The 16,317-nt window shown below is 43.6% G+C and overlaps 1 protein-coding gene across 1 annotated transcript in view; it reads left to right on the top strand.

The window, feature by feature from the left end:
• Nucleotides 1–16,317, top strand: part of NECAB2 (N-terminal EF-hand calcium binding protein 2) — a 144,986-nt gene that overhangs the window by 118,287 nt on the left and 10,382 nt on the right. The window contains exons 7-9 of the mRNA XM_053399512.1: nt 7,171–7,289; nt 7,970–8,049; nt 14,714–14,770. Of these exons, the coding sequence (XP_053255487.1) occupies nt 7,171–7,289; nt 7,970–8,049; nt 14,714–14,770 (256 nt within the window). The remainder of the gene's footprint in view (nt 1–7,170; nt 7,290–7,969; nt 8,050–14,713; nt 14,771–16,317) is intronic.

The raw sequence follows: 16,317 nt of genomic DNA, 5'->3' as shown, positions 1-16,317 counted from the left end.
TGACTCAAGTGACAAACTCTGGAAATGAGTAGAGCATTCTTAATTACAACAGTCTAATCCACACTGCATTTCCTTTATTGAAAAAGAAGCGAATAGAAGCCTGCAGATGCAATGCAACATATTGAAAATGATCCTGAAGATTTGGAAATGCAGAAAGCAAGCCTGAATGCTCACCATCTCTCTGTTAATTCCAATACACGAATACCCTACATTTTATTTAAAAATCAGAGTAAGTGTGAGTGAACGAAAAGAAAAAAATATGGATAAATTTTGTGACTATTACATAAATTCTAAACCAATTCCCAGGGATACATAGAGGAACCACCTTCAAAAACACAACACAGACTTGGTTGATGTGGTATCAGGTCAACTTTCACAGGGTGCTAGGGAACCTACACAAGTCAAAAATTTATGTCTCAGTAGTTTAAGGTGCTGAGCTACAGTTCCCAGGAATTTGGGGGGGGCAGGGGAGAGATGCCTGTTAAGGTGGTATCAGAGTGCTTTGAATACATGGTGTGGCTCTGATTTCCTGGCTCTGAAAATACGTCTTACAGGTGTGCCTTACATATCTACTTAGCTCTATTAAGTTCAGTGAGGTTTACTGCCTGGTTAGAGGGTAGAGGACTGCAGCATTAAAATATATTTCCCTCTCCTTTCCCAGCCACAGGGGGAAAGGATTTCTGTGGACACTGAGAGCACGGGATGATTAATCGGGGGGGGAGGATGCATATGGCAAAGGGGTTAAGCACCAGCTCACCTCTGCTGCTTCTCTTGTTAAATTTACTATCTCCAGCAGTTGTATTTCAGTTGCAAAACTCTAGTCTAGTTTGGCCTTGAGGATCAGACTGGGAGAGGATCTACAGGAAACAAGAATACTTTCCCACTCTAGCTTCACTGCTATCATCAGGGTTGGAACACCAAGTTCTGCTATGATGACACCACTTTCTTAATAACCAGAAAACTTAAACAGAAGTACCTGTCATGGGTGTTCCATTAGGTTAGCTTTTGAAATGACAGCTATGAATGTAAGAAAGTACCTGTGAAGAACCCTGCTGGATCAGACCAAGGGACAATCTAGTCTAGCACCCTTTTTTCACAACCACCAATCAGATGCCCCTGGGAAGTCTATAAGATGGTGATGTATGAAAGGCCCCTGCCCTCCCATTGTTCCCCAGTTACTTGTATTCAGATGCCTACTGCCTCTGACCCTGGAGGTAAGTAGACAGCCATCTTGGCCACTGGCTATTGATAGCCTTCTCCTCCATGTGTTTGCCTGATCGCCTTCTAAAGTCTGCTAAGTTCGTGGTCATTGCATTTTGTGGAAGGCAATTCCAGGGTGAAAAGCGAATCAGTGGCAGCGAATCTGCTTGAAATGTAGAATCTCCCAAGATTCAATGCCATGCAGCTCCAGGTCGGACTGGAAATGTCCCTTGCCTGAAACTCTGGAGAGCCACTGCCAGCCAGTGTAGACCAGGGTTTCCCAAACTTGGGTCTCCAGCTGTTTTTGGACTACAATCCCCATAATCCCTGACTACTCCTGCTAGCTAGGGATGATGGGAGTTGTAGTCCAAAAACAGCTGGAGATCAGTGGTCAATATAAGGCAACTTCCTGTGTTTCTATGTGCCTTGTGAGAGGATGCAGCAAAGAGAGGCAGTCTCTAAGCTCTTAGCTCTGAGTAGCAAAAAGCTGTGCTCATGTTCATGTCTTTCAGTTGCCAGCTTGACTTCCTGCTTCCTCTTCTTCCTCTGCAAGATGCTGGACTCAGGAGTGTTTCTGGAGCTTCTCCTTTTCTGTTCTCACTCTGCTTCTGCCGCTTTTGATTTATTTTGCATCAGTCTCTGGTATATTCAGCAGCCTCAACGCCAATGTATATTCATGAGAATTACTTAACAGAGCAGAATGGATCTCCCTGCATTGCAGGTGGATATGATGCATCAAGTCTCTCCTCTCTGAGTATGGCCATCACTTTGGTGCTGCAGTTTCATTTTTAGCAAGTGTGCTATTATCAAGTCTACCCCCCCCAAAAAAATGGGGCAGGGTGTCTGCCTACAAAGCTTGGACAAGCAATATCCAAGCAAGCTATGTTTTTCTGCCTGTGTGTATTTGGCAGTGTTTTGGGGACAGGGGACACACAGACCTCAGGAAGATGCAGTGCACTGCCCAAGTAATTTGGTGATGAGGACAATCTGCAATTACCTCCAGACTCTCAGCATTTGGGGGGAGGGATTCAAGTGCAAGAAGGAAATTTTAGGCTTGCCCAATTAAAGCGGATTAAAGTGCTCTGTTGCTGTGGGTACAACAAATCTGCTTTTCTATTTTTTTTAAAAAACTGACTTGTTGTGGTTAAAAAAGTGATAGGTAAATGCACTGAAAACCATAGGACAAATGAATGATTAATAGGGAGGTGTAAAAACACTGCTCAAGTAAATCAGGATGAATGGAAGATTGACATACAACTTTCCCGCAAACTAATCAGAGCAACTTCTCCGTAAAGACTGGGCATAGTCTGACCTTCAAATAAGTTTTGTACAAGCAAATCATGATGAATGTTGAATTAAAAGGTGATCTAAAGGAGATGTGGGAGTGAATGAGTCAGGTAACAAGAAAAGCAACCCTGTGGTACCTGCTAAGTGACTGCTGTGCTGGATCATGATGAAGCCATGTAGTAGCCAAACTACACGATGCAGACAAGGCATAGGTGTCCCACTTTTCCAAAATGTTGTGGCCCTTTCCCTAAAGAAAAAAGTCCTTTACACCCTTAAGATTGGTCTGCCAGGCCAGAGGAATAAATAGGAGCTGTGTATATGGATCCAGGTTAGGGGTCACCAACATGATGCTGTTGGAACCAGTTCCCATGAGCCCTGACCAGCATGGACAGTGGTGAAGGAGGATGAGTTTGGAGGGCACCACGTTGGCTATACCTGATGTCAGTGCTCATTTTGAATTGGGTTTGATGCTAAATATAGATGCGAAGCAGCCTGGTATGCTGAATTTTGGGATTGTGTTGATTCTTTCTAGACAGTCACACCTGTGCTTGTGGCCTCTATGTTGTATTTCATTCTGAATAGCATTACCCTTGCTGAAGGATTCAGAGAAGTAGCTTAAAACTGCTTCACTCTAGCGCATGGCCTAGATGGAGGCTGGACGGTGGATTCTATTGACACCTGACCTCCAGTTGCTGCTCTCGGATTAAGTGATCAAAGGAAGGTTTAACATTCACATCAATTACTTCTATTTTACGGTTCAGGCAGCCTTACCCCGCCCCAGACCTAATGTATTATAATGCAGGGGTGTGGAGCCTCAGGCCAGGACCTCAATGCAGCCCTCCACGCCTCTGTGTCAGGCTCTCAGAACTCTCTCCAGTCACACCCCATCTCCCCAAGCCTGCTCTGCACTCTCCTGTGAGTCTTTTGACCTGGCTGAAATCTGTCCTTGGAACTCTGAAAAGGCTTCCTGCTTGCCTGGGTGGAGGATAGAGAAGGGTGAGGTGTGGGGGGTATAGAAGCAAGCCTACTATAAAAGGTAAAGGTACCCCTGACCGTTAGGTCCAGTCACAGACGACTCTGGAGTTGCACGCTCATCTCGCTCTATAGGCCGAGGGAGCCGGTGTTTGTCCGCAGACAAAGCTTCCAGGTCATGTGGCCAGCATGACTAAGCCACTCCTGGCGAACCAGAGCAGCGCACGGAAATGCTGTTTACCTTCCCACTGGAGCAGTACCTATTTATCTACTTGCACTTGACGTGCTTACAAACTGCTAGGTGGGCAAGAGCAGGGACTGAACAATGGAAGCTCACCCCATTGCGGGGATTCGAACTGCCGACCTTCCGGTCAGCAAGCCCTAGGCTCTGTGGTTTTAGACCACAGTGCCACCTGCGTCCCAAGCCTACTATAGAAGGAAGTAAAAATTACCACTCACTTTTGCTTCAGGTCCTGCCCTCCACAGGGATGTACCCCCCCCCGAAGGTTGTGTGGAAGCCATTTTGACCCTCAGACTAAAAGAAGTCCACTCCTGTTAGTACATTACAGCAGAACTGCATGGATAAAGGGTCTGGAAACCAAGTCTTATGAGGAATGGTTTAGAGACTTGGGTGTGTTCAGCCTGGAGAAGAGTGAGAAGTGATAGGATAGCCATCTTCAAATATCTGAAGAGCTGTCATATGGAAGCTTGTTTTCTTCTGTTCTGAAGGGTGGCACCTATGAGTCTATGCATGGCTACCTATCCATTTCCTGGGTGCTGCCTTTAACCTATTAAACTAGAAAGCTCTGGGTTGCTGGTATGTTTTTCCCACCCCAATGTGAGCTGGTGTTTTAAGCTTTATTTATTGATTTGTCAAATGCTGGTGGTTGTTAAAATGTCGCAGGTTTTTACATTTGCTTCTAAGGTAGCTTGAGATTGTCCTGCATTAGGAGACAAAGGGCTTGTTCACAATTCCGCTTTGTCCGAAGCCTAGAAAGCACCAGTCTGAGCAGTTTTCAGTTTGCTCCATTAGGAAAACCCACTCTGCCACTGAATCGGAAGAAACACTGATCCATGGAAAACCAGTCCCCCCCCCCCCCGGGGAAAGTTGTGAGACAAGTGGAAGTGTGGAAGAGCCCTAAGAGAGCAATTGTAATAATGATTTTATTCTACACAGCTGTGATATTTTCTTATGAGTTGTTGGTTTAGAAATACCCATAAATAAAGTATAAATCATGTTTCTGCTCAGAATTCAGTTCAATCGGGCTTACTCCCAAGTAAGTTGGGTTATGATTGCAGTGACAACTTTTTTTTAAAGGTGTGTTTGTGTGTGTGATGTGGCCTGGCTTTAGATGCCAAGCTTTCTTCTGTTTGAAAGTAAATATATGTTTAATACATTGGCAGAGTTGTCCTGAGCAGGTGCCAGATCAGCAGAAGAGGAAACAATCAAGTAGCAATTAGTCCTTGGATGGAGCAGCTAAAGATTTATTTCTCTGCTCATGGGCCTCCAGATGAAATAATCAATGACTGCTTGCTTTCCACTTGCATTCTATGGAACTCTGAATAAACAAGATAGAAGCAGATGATTACTTCTGGAGGAGTGGGCTTTCCTGCAGAGACCCTGGGGTAGCTGCCAAGAGACCCACATCCCCCCCCAACATGCTGCTTTTAGATACCAAACAAAGCACTGTTATTTCTGAGCATCAGGCATATCAGCTGGAGTGAGTGGCTGCACTGTTATGAAATATCCTCTCAGTACCATTATAACCATCCTTTTACCTATCCCCCACCCACTCTTCCATTTCTTATTTTTCAGCTTATCCCACAGACACCTTTTTTTAACCTTTCCTACATCTTTCCAATCTTCCCCAGTTGTCAAGGGTACCAACTTATCTCGGTGATGAGAGTAGACAGGAAATTGTTCCCTTGGCAATTAACAGTACCGAACGGCAGGTTATGTACCCGCTAGCAGATTGCCTCAAAGCCGCTGCAAACTTGAAACAAAACATAATTCAGTATCTGTGAGGCCTGCCCATGTGAAGATGTGCATCTCTCATCAATATGATAAGTAAACAAGAATAAGCACGAAAGGCTTATCCTTGTCCTCCATATTGATAAAATCCTGTCAATGGCAACTAGCCATGATGGCTATGTTCTGTCTCCACTGTGGAGAGCAGTGTGCCTCTGAATATCAGTTGCCAGGAGTCACAAGGGTGGAGAGGGATGCTGTGCTCGGGTCCTGCTTGCAGGCTTCCCACAGAAATCTAGTCAACCAATGTAAGAACAGGATGCTGCTGGATTAGATGGGAATTTAGTCCAATCCAGCAGGGCTCTTCCTATGTTCTTCATGGATACAGTGGTACCTTGGGTTACAGATGCTTCATGTTACAGATGCTTCAGGTTACAGACTCCGCTAACCCAGAAATAGTACCTCGGGTTAAGAACTTTGCTTCAGGATGAGAACAGATATTGTGCGACAGCGGCAGTGGGAGGCCCCATTAGCTAAAGTGGTACCTCAGATTAAGAACCGTTTCAGGTTAAGAACAGACCTCCAGAATGAATTAAGTTCTTAACCCGAGGTACCACTGTATTGGTTGGGAGAAGCCAATGTGGTACCCTCTCAATCTTGTTAGACCTTGAATCCCATCGTCCCTGACCATTGGGCATGCTAGCTGGATGTCGATGGGAGTTGGAGGACACCATTTTGGCTACTAAAATGGTGCTAAATTATCCAGGTAGGGATTTGATCATCTGGCCCTAACCTCTTGATGCAGGTTGTTTATTCAGACTATTTACAACCCATCCTCTCTCAAAACAAATGCCATGAGAAAGTATAAAGCACACAAAAAAAGCCATCCCAAAACCTAAACCTAAATCTAAAATAACCATATACCGTAAAATGCACCATCAAATAAATAAAGTAAGTAAAAATAACAGAGTAAATGAAACACTAATCTACTTGCAAAACTTAAATGGCCTGAGCAAATCAGTCTTAACCTGGCCCAAAACAGTCAACAGCCAGTGTGGCATAATGGTTAGAGCGTTGGGTTACGACCTGGGAGAGCAGGGTTTGAATCCCTACTCAGCCATGAAGCTCACAGGGAGACTTTGAGCCAGTCACTTTCTCTTAGCCTAACTCACCTCGCAGGGTTGTTGTGAGGATAAAATGTGAAACACAGACATCACTTTGAGCTCCTTGGAGGAAAAGGTGGTATATTGATGCAATAAATAAATAAAGGAATAAGATAACAAAGTCTGGAAGAGGAGGGCATTCCATAGACGGGGGTGCAATCTTCTCTCAATGGTGAGGTGTATTGTGCATTGGCTGAAATAACATACAGGTATGTATTATGTCATGGGAAATGCTTTGTAAAAAATGTATATATTAGGTAAAGTTGTTTACAAAAATGTGTCTATTAAGGGAAACTCAAATGTTTGTGAATTTTCATGAGTTTTAAAAATAGATTTGCAAACTGTTGTGGAAATGTGGAGAACTCAATTTAAGATGGGGTTAAAAATGAGAAATGGAAAGAACTGGTGGCCCAGTTGCTGTGCTAGTGCTGCATTTCATTACATCATCATCATTAAAATTTGTATACTGCCCTATATCCATAGATCTCAGGGTGGTTCACAACATGAAAAGCTATTTATTATCTAAAAGGGGGGAAATGTGTTCTTTTGTATTAATCAGTTTCTTTCCTCCAACTGCAGACAGTTCCACAGTAAATCTGGCCACGGTGTCATGGACACCTGGTACGACAACCCTGTGCCTAATTATCCCCCCAACAACAGAATTGTAACCAAAGAACGCAGGAAAAGCTTCCAGACTGGTAAGTGTTGCTACAGATGCTGGGAAAGCCAGCCTTGAGTAGGTTGGTGGGTTGCATGACCATCAATGGAAATTAATCAATGGGAGCTAAGCGGTGCTTTTTTTCTATAAAAAAATGTTTAGGGGTATTCTTTGCAACCACAATCTGAATTCAAGCTGCAGCTGTGAAGGAAGACTGCAGAGGGGCCCTAGAATGTGTTCCTGATTATTCCTTGGACACTCCTGCCCACCTGTCAAACATTGCTCACAGAGGCCAGTTCTGTTTTAGGAGAAGTCTAGAGCCCTGTGGCAGGACCTGATATGGGGAACCTGCAGTCCCCAGGTGCCATTGAGCTATAGTTCCCATCATCCCTGACCCCACTGGCCATGCTGGCAGGTGGGGTGGGACTGATGAGAGCTGGTGTCACTCTGGAAGGCTGCAGCCCCTGTCCCTGGCACAGACAACACTGAGTTAGATGGTACAACGATCTGACCTTAGTATAAGGCAATTTTGTATATGCCAAGGGAGATATACGAGGTCAGCTATTCAGCTAAGGAAGACTGCCAAATGCTGTGAAACCTTTTTGTGTTGTTGTCCCTCCTGGCAAATGCTACTTTTTTCTTTTGCAGCCTGGTCCAGAATGTCTGCAATCTCTTGCCCGATGTCCTTTTCTTGCCCCATAACTACCTTTCTTTCTGCAGCCTCTTCAGACACCAAGGAGGAAGGCTTGGAAGCTCAGATCAACAGGTTAGCAGAGTTGATTGGGAGGCTGGAAAACAAGGTAAGGAGGACCTCGTGTTTTAAAAAATCTATTTTGACAGTGTCATCATGACGAAAACAACATTGTGGTTCCATCAGTTTTATTAGACACTCGTAACAATACCACTCTGACATTAAAGTTCACCAGACTGATCAGCCTTGTGATTCAACACTGCACCTGATATCATCTCCAAGAGCTCTGGCAGGGTGGCTACTAGACAGTGGGGTGTGCCAACAGAATCCATCTGGTTCCCAACACCAGGTACAGGTAGATGTTAACTCAGCCAACAGCTGATGAGGAGGTTTGGACCCTAAAGATCAAAGCTGTCTCTGTCTCTCTAACCTCAAATCTCAGCTGGTGTTGAACCACACAACCTGGAGGACACATTTGGGAGAGGCATGTCCCTCCTACTTTCCCCAACCAGGTTTTAGTGACACATGCCAGGACAGCAATAGCACCCAAAAACCTGACAGGACTTTAGGTTTGGTCCCCAGGTAATAAAGGTTGGAAGATGGACTGGATGAGGAGTAAGCGCACAATTGTCTTGCTTGCTTTCCTTTCCAGTAACTCTGCCCTGCACCTGCACCTCTGTTGTACCAGTGGTCACTGTAAGATTTATAAATTCAGTTTATCTCACCATAGTGGGATGAATTGTGCCCATGCTCAGTCTGCTGCCCAGGGACTAACTGTTGATGGAGAACAGTTCCCCCCCATTTCCTTAGAGTTGTTTTTCTTTAAAGCAGATTTGGGGCAGACTGACTTTCAAAGAGAAAGCTCCTCTAGCAAACCATCTCTGAAAAATAGGACACTTGACCGCCTTGCTTGTTGACAAGCTAAGTACTGAGTAGGAACTCATGGAATGGAAATGGAGCATAGAGGAAACCTCAGAGTAAATAATGCATAACGCAATAGAAGCATATCACCCTAGAATTCTTCAAGTGAGAGGTGAACAGGAAGACCCAAATGTGATACAAAACAGCAAACTAGAACTAAAAGCTGTGAAAATAGAGAGAGAGAGAGAGAGAGAGAGAGAGAGAGAGAGAGAGAAGAGCGCAGAAGATCATGGAAAGCTGAAGGATACCATGAAGGTCCTATATTCTGCTCAGAATAAAAAGGACAGTGTGCTCCTGACATTCGGTTATATAATGTTTTAGTAGAGTAAGATTCATCCTATTTGTATTGCAGGATGAGCATTTTATTAAATAATATAATCAATGGTTTTCATCTTTTTGCGGGGTGGGACAAGAATGAACATTTTTTGCCAATCACCTTTTTGATGTTAGCTTTTACGTTTTGTATTCTGGAATCTGTGTTCTGTGTGCTTTTACAGTTTTAAGTAGCTTTGAGGCATTTTATGTTGTAAGTGATGCATAAAATGCAAATGGTCATGATGAGGTAGAGATGCTCCCAAAATTCGCTTCTCCCGAATTTCTCCCTGGTGATTGTGTACTTTGAAATGTCCAGGGGAGCAGGGGCAGGGATAGGAAATTGAGTGGGAGGAAGGAGGTGGAATATCCTGAAGGAGAACCCTCCATGCTTCAATATTTTCTTGCAGGTTCCACTTCTTAAACCAGAATTTAAGATGAGTGAAACACTAGGCAGAGTGAACTGGAAAAGCAATTGGGGATCATAACTGGGGAAATCCTTCCTTCCATGCTGTAATGTGAAGATGGGGGGGGGAGGCAGGGATGATGAGGTAGATATGGGAACATTGGCCTAGGCAGGTGCATGCTTGTGGCTCACAAGTGCAGTGGAAATAATTCCAATCAGACAGCAGTGTTGGGTGAAATCAGGCCACAACTTCATTGGCTAAACAGCAGGTAAGCAGGGTTGGCATGGCAGTAGAGCGAGGATCAATTTCTTCTTCCACTCAGCCCTTCCTGGTGGAATGGTATTCTGCTTAGAGTTGGGAAGCACCCATCTCGCCCCCCCCCATGGGAGTTGGCCAGTGATGAACCTTGGCATGCTGCTGCTATCCTACTCAATGTAGTGGGGCTTACTCTCAGGTAAGTGGGGTTAGGACTGCACCATAACTTATCTTAGAATCCATAGTATATTATTTGCAGCCCTCAGTATTTTAATACTTGCATTCACTTGGGCCATGTCTTGAAGCCATGTTTTATGGGTGGTGCAGCAATAAAACTGTTAGCACATTTGCAAAGCTAAGCAGGGTCTGGTATAGTTTTAAACTGGATGGGGGACCACATGTCAAGATTCCTGCATTGCAGAGGGTTGGACTAGATGACCCTCAGGGTCACTTCTAAATCTACAATTATATGATTCTATGAAGTCCTTCAAATTCAGAGCTGTGGAGCTGGATCTGACTGGTGGGCCAGCTAGTTATGTCCCCCACACCCGCAGGCAAAGTTTGACAGGTCCCATTACCCCACGTCACAATCATAGACAATCATAGGCATAGCCTGCAAAGTGCTGATGGTCATGGGATCGCCAGGTCTAACAAAGCACTGTGCACACGGGCTTTGCAAGGCCTGATGATCAGCTGATGGTTGGGTTTTGTGAACAGTGCTCTGCAGGTGCCATTGATCAGCAGTTCCTGCAAGCTCACTTTTGGCTGAGTTTCATCTCCACCTACCCCATCAGTTGGTTGTTGGATGAAAGCACTGTGCAAAATTGCGCTCTTAATTAGGGTTTTTGAAGATGTCTCCAGAAGCCCAGGTCAAAGCACTGTCTTGCCCTGCTCCTTGAAAGGGCCTTTATAGACACCACAGAGCAGCTGATCTGCAGTGCCCGCAAGCATCTTTTCTGCTGAGCCCCATCCCCTCCTGCTGCACCCCGATATCATGCATCACATCCTGTGTAGGGCAGGTGGGCGTAACCTTTTGGGTGTAATGAAGGCAGCAGGCTAGAGGTCTTCCCTGCTGTTCTAAGTCTACCTTACGAATTCTAATGCTGGTACCTGGATTTGCTTGCTGCCAACAGGAGCAAAGGACGTGGATTTTGTTCCAAAAATAATTCATAGAAATGTACACACATTCTAAAGCTCACAAATATGGACTCCTATTCACACACACACACACACACACACACACACTGTTACCTTGACAACCAGCTTCTAAAAATGTGGCCAAGATGATCATTATTTTATAGAGGTGCCCCTCTCCCTGGGTTGTTATGACAACACAAAAGAATAACTGTGAGGTCTCTAGTATATGACTCTTCCAAAGGAGTCTCTGTAACAAGCAGGCAATAGTTGCACTTAGTGGGGTTTGGAGATCCCTGGCCTAGCTGGTTATGCAGAAAGCCACCCCAGCATAGCCACACAAGGGATTTAAGGTTGCTTCAGCCGTAGACACTTGCTGACTGTTCTGCTCCTATAAGGTGCCAGAAGTTACCAACTAAGGGCTGAAGCAGGAGGACCCTGGGCTTGGCAGAGCAAGGAGAACCTTGTCTCTTTGTGACTGCACTTGAGTGCCACCATTGTGAGTGGTGACAGGGTGGAACTGCAGCTACCAGCTCAGAAGAGGTGATAGAAGGGACGAATATGGTTCTCCACCTAGTCCTGTATAGAGGTTTTAAAAAAAAAATGCAAAAAATGTTTATAAATTTAATAAGCAATACAAAACAATTATCTAACTACATTGTAGAAAAAGTTAAGGACAAAAATCTTCATGTTGCATATAGAGCAAATCAGTGAAAAATAGTAAAAATTAATTCTTAACTTATTTTATAGTATCGTGTAATCAATCACAGTTCCTTCTGTCTCCCACTATCCAGTCTAATTGTTAACATTAGCCATTTGCTTCTCCATCTTTCCTGGCTTCCTTTTCTTTTATTTATTTTTTGCATACACGATCCTTGCTAAAGTGAAGATAGACAATACTTGATGACAGATATTCTTAGATCTCCTTGAATTGTTCACATTGTTCAATAGGCATAGCAATAGTCAGCCTGAAACCCCAGAGAGCTGCTGGCCGTCAGAGCAGACAGAACTGAGCTACAGTGCAGAATCTGGAGAAATGTAAATTTCAGAGGATTACAGAGTTTCAGTTGAAATATTGTATCAGAAAGTGTGGATCATATTAAAATCCAAACCAAACTGAATTTCCATGCTCCCCCACCCCAATCCCTAGCTACTCATCCGCAGCCCTCCCTGCTCACGGGGAGACTGGCCCTGTCCGTGGCTAACCCTTCCTGCAGCATTTCCTATAGCTTAGGGAATTTGGATCGGAAAACATGCCAGCCTTCTTCCTTCTCACATTAACAATTCATAGGGAGGAGGGAGAATTTCCCTTCCTCTGATGCACATCACACAGCAAAGACGTTTAATCTATCTCAGGCGTTTAATCTAGCTCAACACCACAGGAGAAATACGAACCCTTACAGGAGCCACTAATTAAGAAATGGACTCAGGTTATGCAGTAGCATGGCACATTTGGGGTCCATGTGTGTGAGAGAAAGCAGGGATTTTTGGGTTGTTTTTCAAAAACAGGAATATGGGGTGGTTTTTTTTAAGCATTGTGGTATAGTTTTGGTTGCCTCGCCCCCGAAAGGATATTGTAAAGTTGGAAAAGGTTTAGAAAAGGGCAACCAAGGAGATGAAGCAACTCCTCTGAGAGAAAAGGTGGTAGTATATGGGACATTTCACTTTACAGAAAAGGCAAGTAAGAAGCAACACGATAGAAATTTATAGAATTATACGTAGGCTGGAGAAGATGGATAGGGAAGTTTTTCTCCCTCTGCCATAACACTGGATCCACCCCCATCGTTCTGCCCAGACACTGAGGTCCACCTCCAAGGGCCTTCTAGTGGTTCCCTCCCTGCGAGAAGTGAGGTTACAGGGAACCAGGCAGAAGGCCTTTTCAGACGTCCAGAGAATAAACAACTACCCAACTTTTAGAAGACATCTGAAAGCAGCCCTGTTTAGGGAAGTTTTTAATGTTTGATCTTTTATCATGTTTTTAATGTTCTGTTGGGAGCCGCCCAGAGTGGCTGGGGAAACCCGGCCAGAGGGGAGCGGTATAAATAATAAATTATTATTTATGAACGTTGGGAGGTTCAGGACACACAAAGGAAAGCACTTCTGCACATCCTTAAACTATAGTACTCATTCCCCAATTTGATGGTTTTAAAAGAGGGTTAGACAAATTCGTAGAAGATTATGCTGTCAGCGGCTACTGGCCACAATGGCTATGTTCTGTCTCCAATGTTAGAGGCTTTATGCCTATGAGTACCAGTTGCTAGGAATCATAGGTGGGCAGAGTGCTGTTGAGCTCAACTCCAGCTTTCAGGTTTCCCTTAAGCATCTGGTTGGAGCAGTATGGTGGGCTGGCTGGGCCACTGGCCTGTTCCAGCAGGCTTGCCTTGTGAAGCATCAAAAGACTGGGTGGAACTTCTGGAGTTTGGTCAATTTAATTGTGCCCTAAGATTCTTTTACTTGTGAAATTGTTTATTGCTAGACTGGGGTATCTGTGACCCTCTAGATGTTGCTAGGCTACACTCCCATTGCCCCTGCCCACTGGCCATGCTGGCTGGGGCTGATGGGAATCGGAGTCCAACAACCTCTGGGAAGGCCACAGGTGCCTGGTTTAGTTTTTGTTTGATATGTTCCTGTGTATTTTGGTGAACATACTGTTAATTGATGCAGACGTTATTTTCTAATGCTTTGTTCTTGCTTTGAGCTCAACTTTGTTTTCGGAAAAGCGGTATACACACGTTGAATCAAATCCGAGTGAAATGTTCGCTAATTGTAGCAAGTGGTGAAATTTGCATGTGTGTGTGAATCACACAGATTAAAGAGGAAGCAGAACTTTCCATCTCTGCGTGTCAGCTGAGGCTTAGCCTATAAATATAGCAAAATGAAGTGATAAAGTCCTACACTGGCAGAGTGATCTGTGCCATTTCAGACTACGTGGAAATGGAGAAAAAGCACAGAGCCTTGGTCCTAGATGACACTGATTGCTGCAATGGGTATCAAATAAATAAACATCAGTCGCAATGTCTTGGTGAATTCTGATTAGATACTTTGTGTATGAAATATGATCTGTTCTACCTAGGACTTGGGGGAGAAATTTGACTTAGTTTGCCTTTTAATGAGAAACTACATAATTCACACTTTTCAAATTGACTTGTTATCTGAAACACACTTATCCTTCAAAGCTCAGTTCTCTGAATTTTGTGGTGCAGTTTTCCAAGCAAACCTTGTGTATGAAAATGCACATAATTGGGTGGAAGTATTCTGAAAAGGCATATATTGCTTAAAATAACTATAATGTACATGCATTATATTAGAGAAATACAGAAAGTTTGTATTTTAGTCAAAACTGCATACAAAAAATGTGTTTATTAGGCAAAATTAGCACAATCGTGACCAATTGTCATAGGGATTTTTGTTTTGTGTTTTTTTAAAAAATCAAATTGCTGCAGAAATGTGGAGAACTGAATCTAATAAAGAAAAGATGAGGCACCTAGAAAAACAAAATAGATAGATTAGCCCATCTCTACCACACTGGCTCTTGCAATGGGTGTCATACAGAATAATCCTTAGCTGCAAAGTCTTTTGGTGAATTCTGGTTAGCTAGTCTGTATATGAAACAAGCTCTGTTCCATGTGAACTCCTATGCCACACAGCTGCTAATGGGGGCTTTTGCTGATTTTTGTTGTTTCTGGTGGGGGTTTTCACTACTAAAGTGTCTAACCTTTCTAAAAATTGTTTCCCCCACTACAGACTCTTTGGTTTGACCTGCATCAGCGACTGTCAGACAGTGAAAACACAGCTTGCACAGTGAGTACTCAAAAAAGTTCCTGTCTCTCTTCAGGAAATAAAATGCATTTACATATGCAAATCACTAGAATGGGGAGGGGCGTTTGCCCCCACCCCTTCATCTTACACCTCCATCTGCTGCAAATATGACTCGAAAGGTCATTTCTTCTTTATGCAAGCCAGGAGGAAGGCCTAATGAGCTTTCCCCTCCTGTGGAATCCTAGGTTGTCCAACACATGCTGTCCCCTCTTATATCAACATGAAACGCCATCTCAGCCATATGGTCCATTCGCTGTTTTTGCAACCCCTCAAGAAAGGAAGCAGGTCCCAACTTTCTTAAAACTGGAGGAGAAACTTGTTTTTTTAAACAGAATTTGTATACCACTTAATTGTAAAAACCTCAGTCTAAGCTGTTAACATAAATAAAATTGTTGATAAAAGTCAATAGTTAAAGAAAAAGTTCACCTAAAAAACTAAAAACAGATGAAATGAGCACTTAAAAACGCGCATTAAAAATAAAATTGCATGTTATAATACATGTCATCTTCTCTAAACAAAAATGTTTCTAGCAGACACTGAAAACAGGACAGCAAAGGCCCAATGTCAATGGGCAGGGAGTTCCACAGGATAGGTGCTGCCACACTGAAAAATTGATCCTTTCCCGTGCAGAACGAATATTGAGTGACACTTGTAAAAGTGCCAGTTCTTCATATCAAAGTAGTTGAGTAGACACAGATGGGGGAAGGTAATCTTCAAAGTAAACTGGTCTCATGCTGTTAAGGGCTTTATAGACCAATAGCAAAACCTTTAACTTGGCCTGCTAACAAATTGGCAGCCAGTGCACATGTCATATGATCTCACTACACATTTTTATGTGCAATTTCCCCTAGCATGCATACATACCCATTCTTGCAAAGTATATTTCCACCACTATATGTTTTTTTCATGCACACTTTACCTTGGTACCTGCATTTTTGTACACATTACTTGGCTGGAGAAGTGTATTGCAAAATTCAGAGGAGGGTGAATTTCCCAGGGTGGCTGTCTCTCAGCTCACATATTATTGCAGAAAGTGCCAGTTAGGTAGATTTGCCTGTAATATGAGAAATGAATCACATTTCTCCTCCGCATCTAGCAGTAGCCTGGTAAATAAATAAACAAACATTAAGGCCAATTCATAATACTGTGTTCTGGTTTGACTCTGCAGTTGCCAGCTCTAAAAGTCTTTGATTCTGTTATTGTAATTGTGAACACACTATTAGTTGATCTAAAGACAGTGGCCAGTCTGCAAACATATACGGTGCAATTGCCAAATGGATGAGTCAGCTAAATATTGCAACCCAGTGGCAAATATGTGTTTTGAAGCCTGCGGGAAATGCCTTTTGAAACCTCACAAACTATAGAGAGGTGGCTGGATCAGATCTCAGGCTTTGGCAGCTGGTCTCTGCTACAAGCAAAACCCAGCTGAATTTTATAAAATGGTAAATACTGCAGAATCATAAGAAAAAAGATGCTGCGACGGACAGCAGAGCCAGACCAGAGTCTGGTGATGCCGTCCCCCTGGAATT

This window comes from Podarcis raffonei, chromosome 8, assembly GCF_027172205.1.
Source record: "Podarcis raffonei isolate rPodRaf1 chromosome 8, rPodRaf1.pri, whole genome shotgun sequence".
In the NCBI taxonomy this organism is placed as follows: Eukaryota; Metazoa; Chordata; class Lepidosauria; order Squamata; family Lacertidae; genus Podarcis; species Podarcis raffonei.
This window is presented reverse-complemented; position numbering and strand designations above follow the sequence as displayed.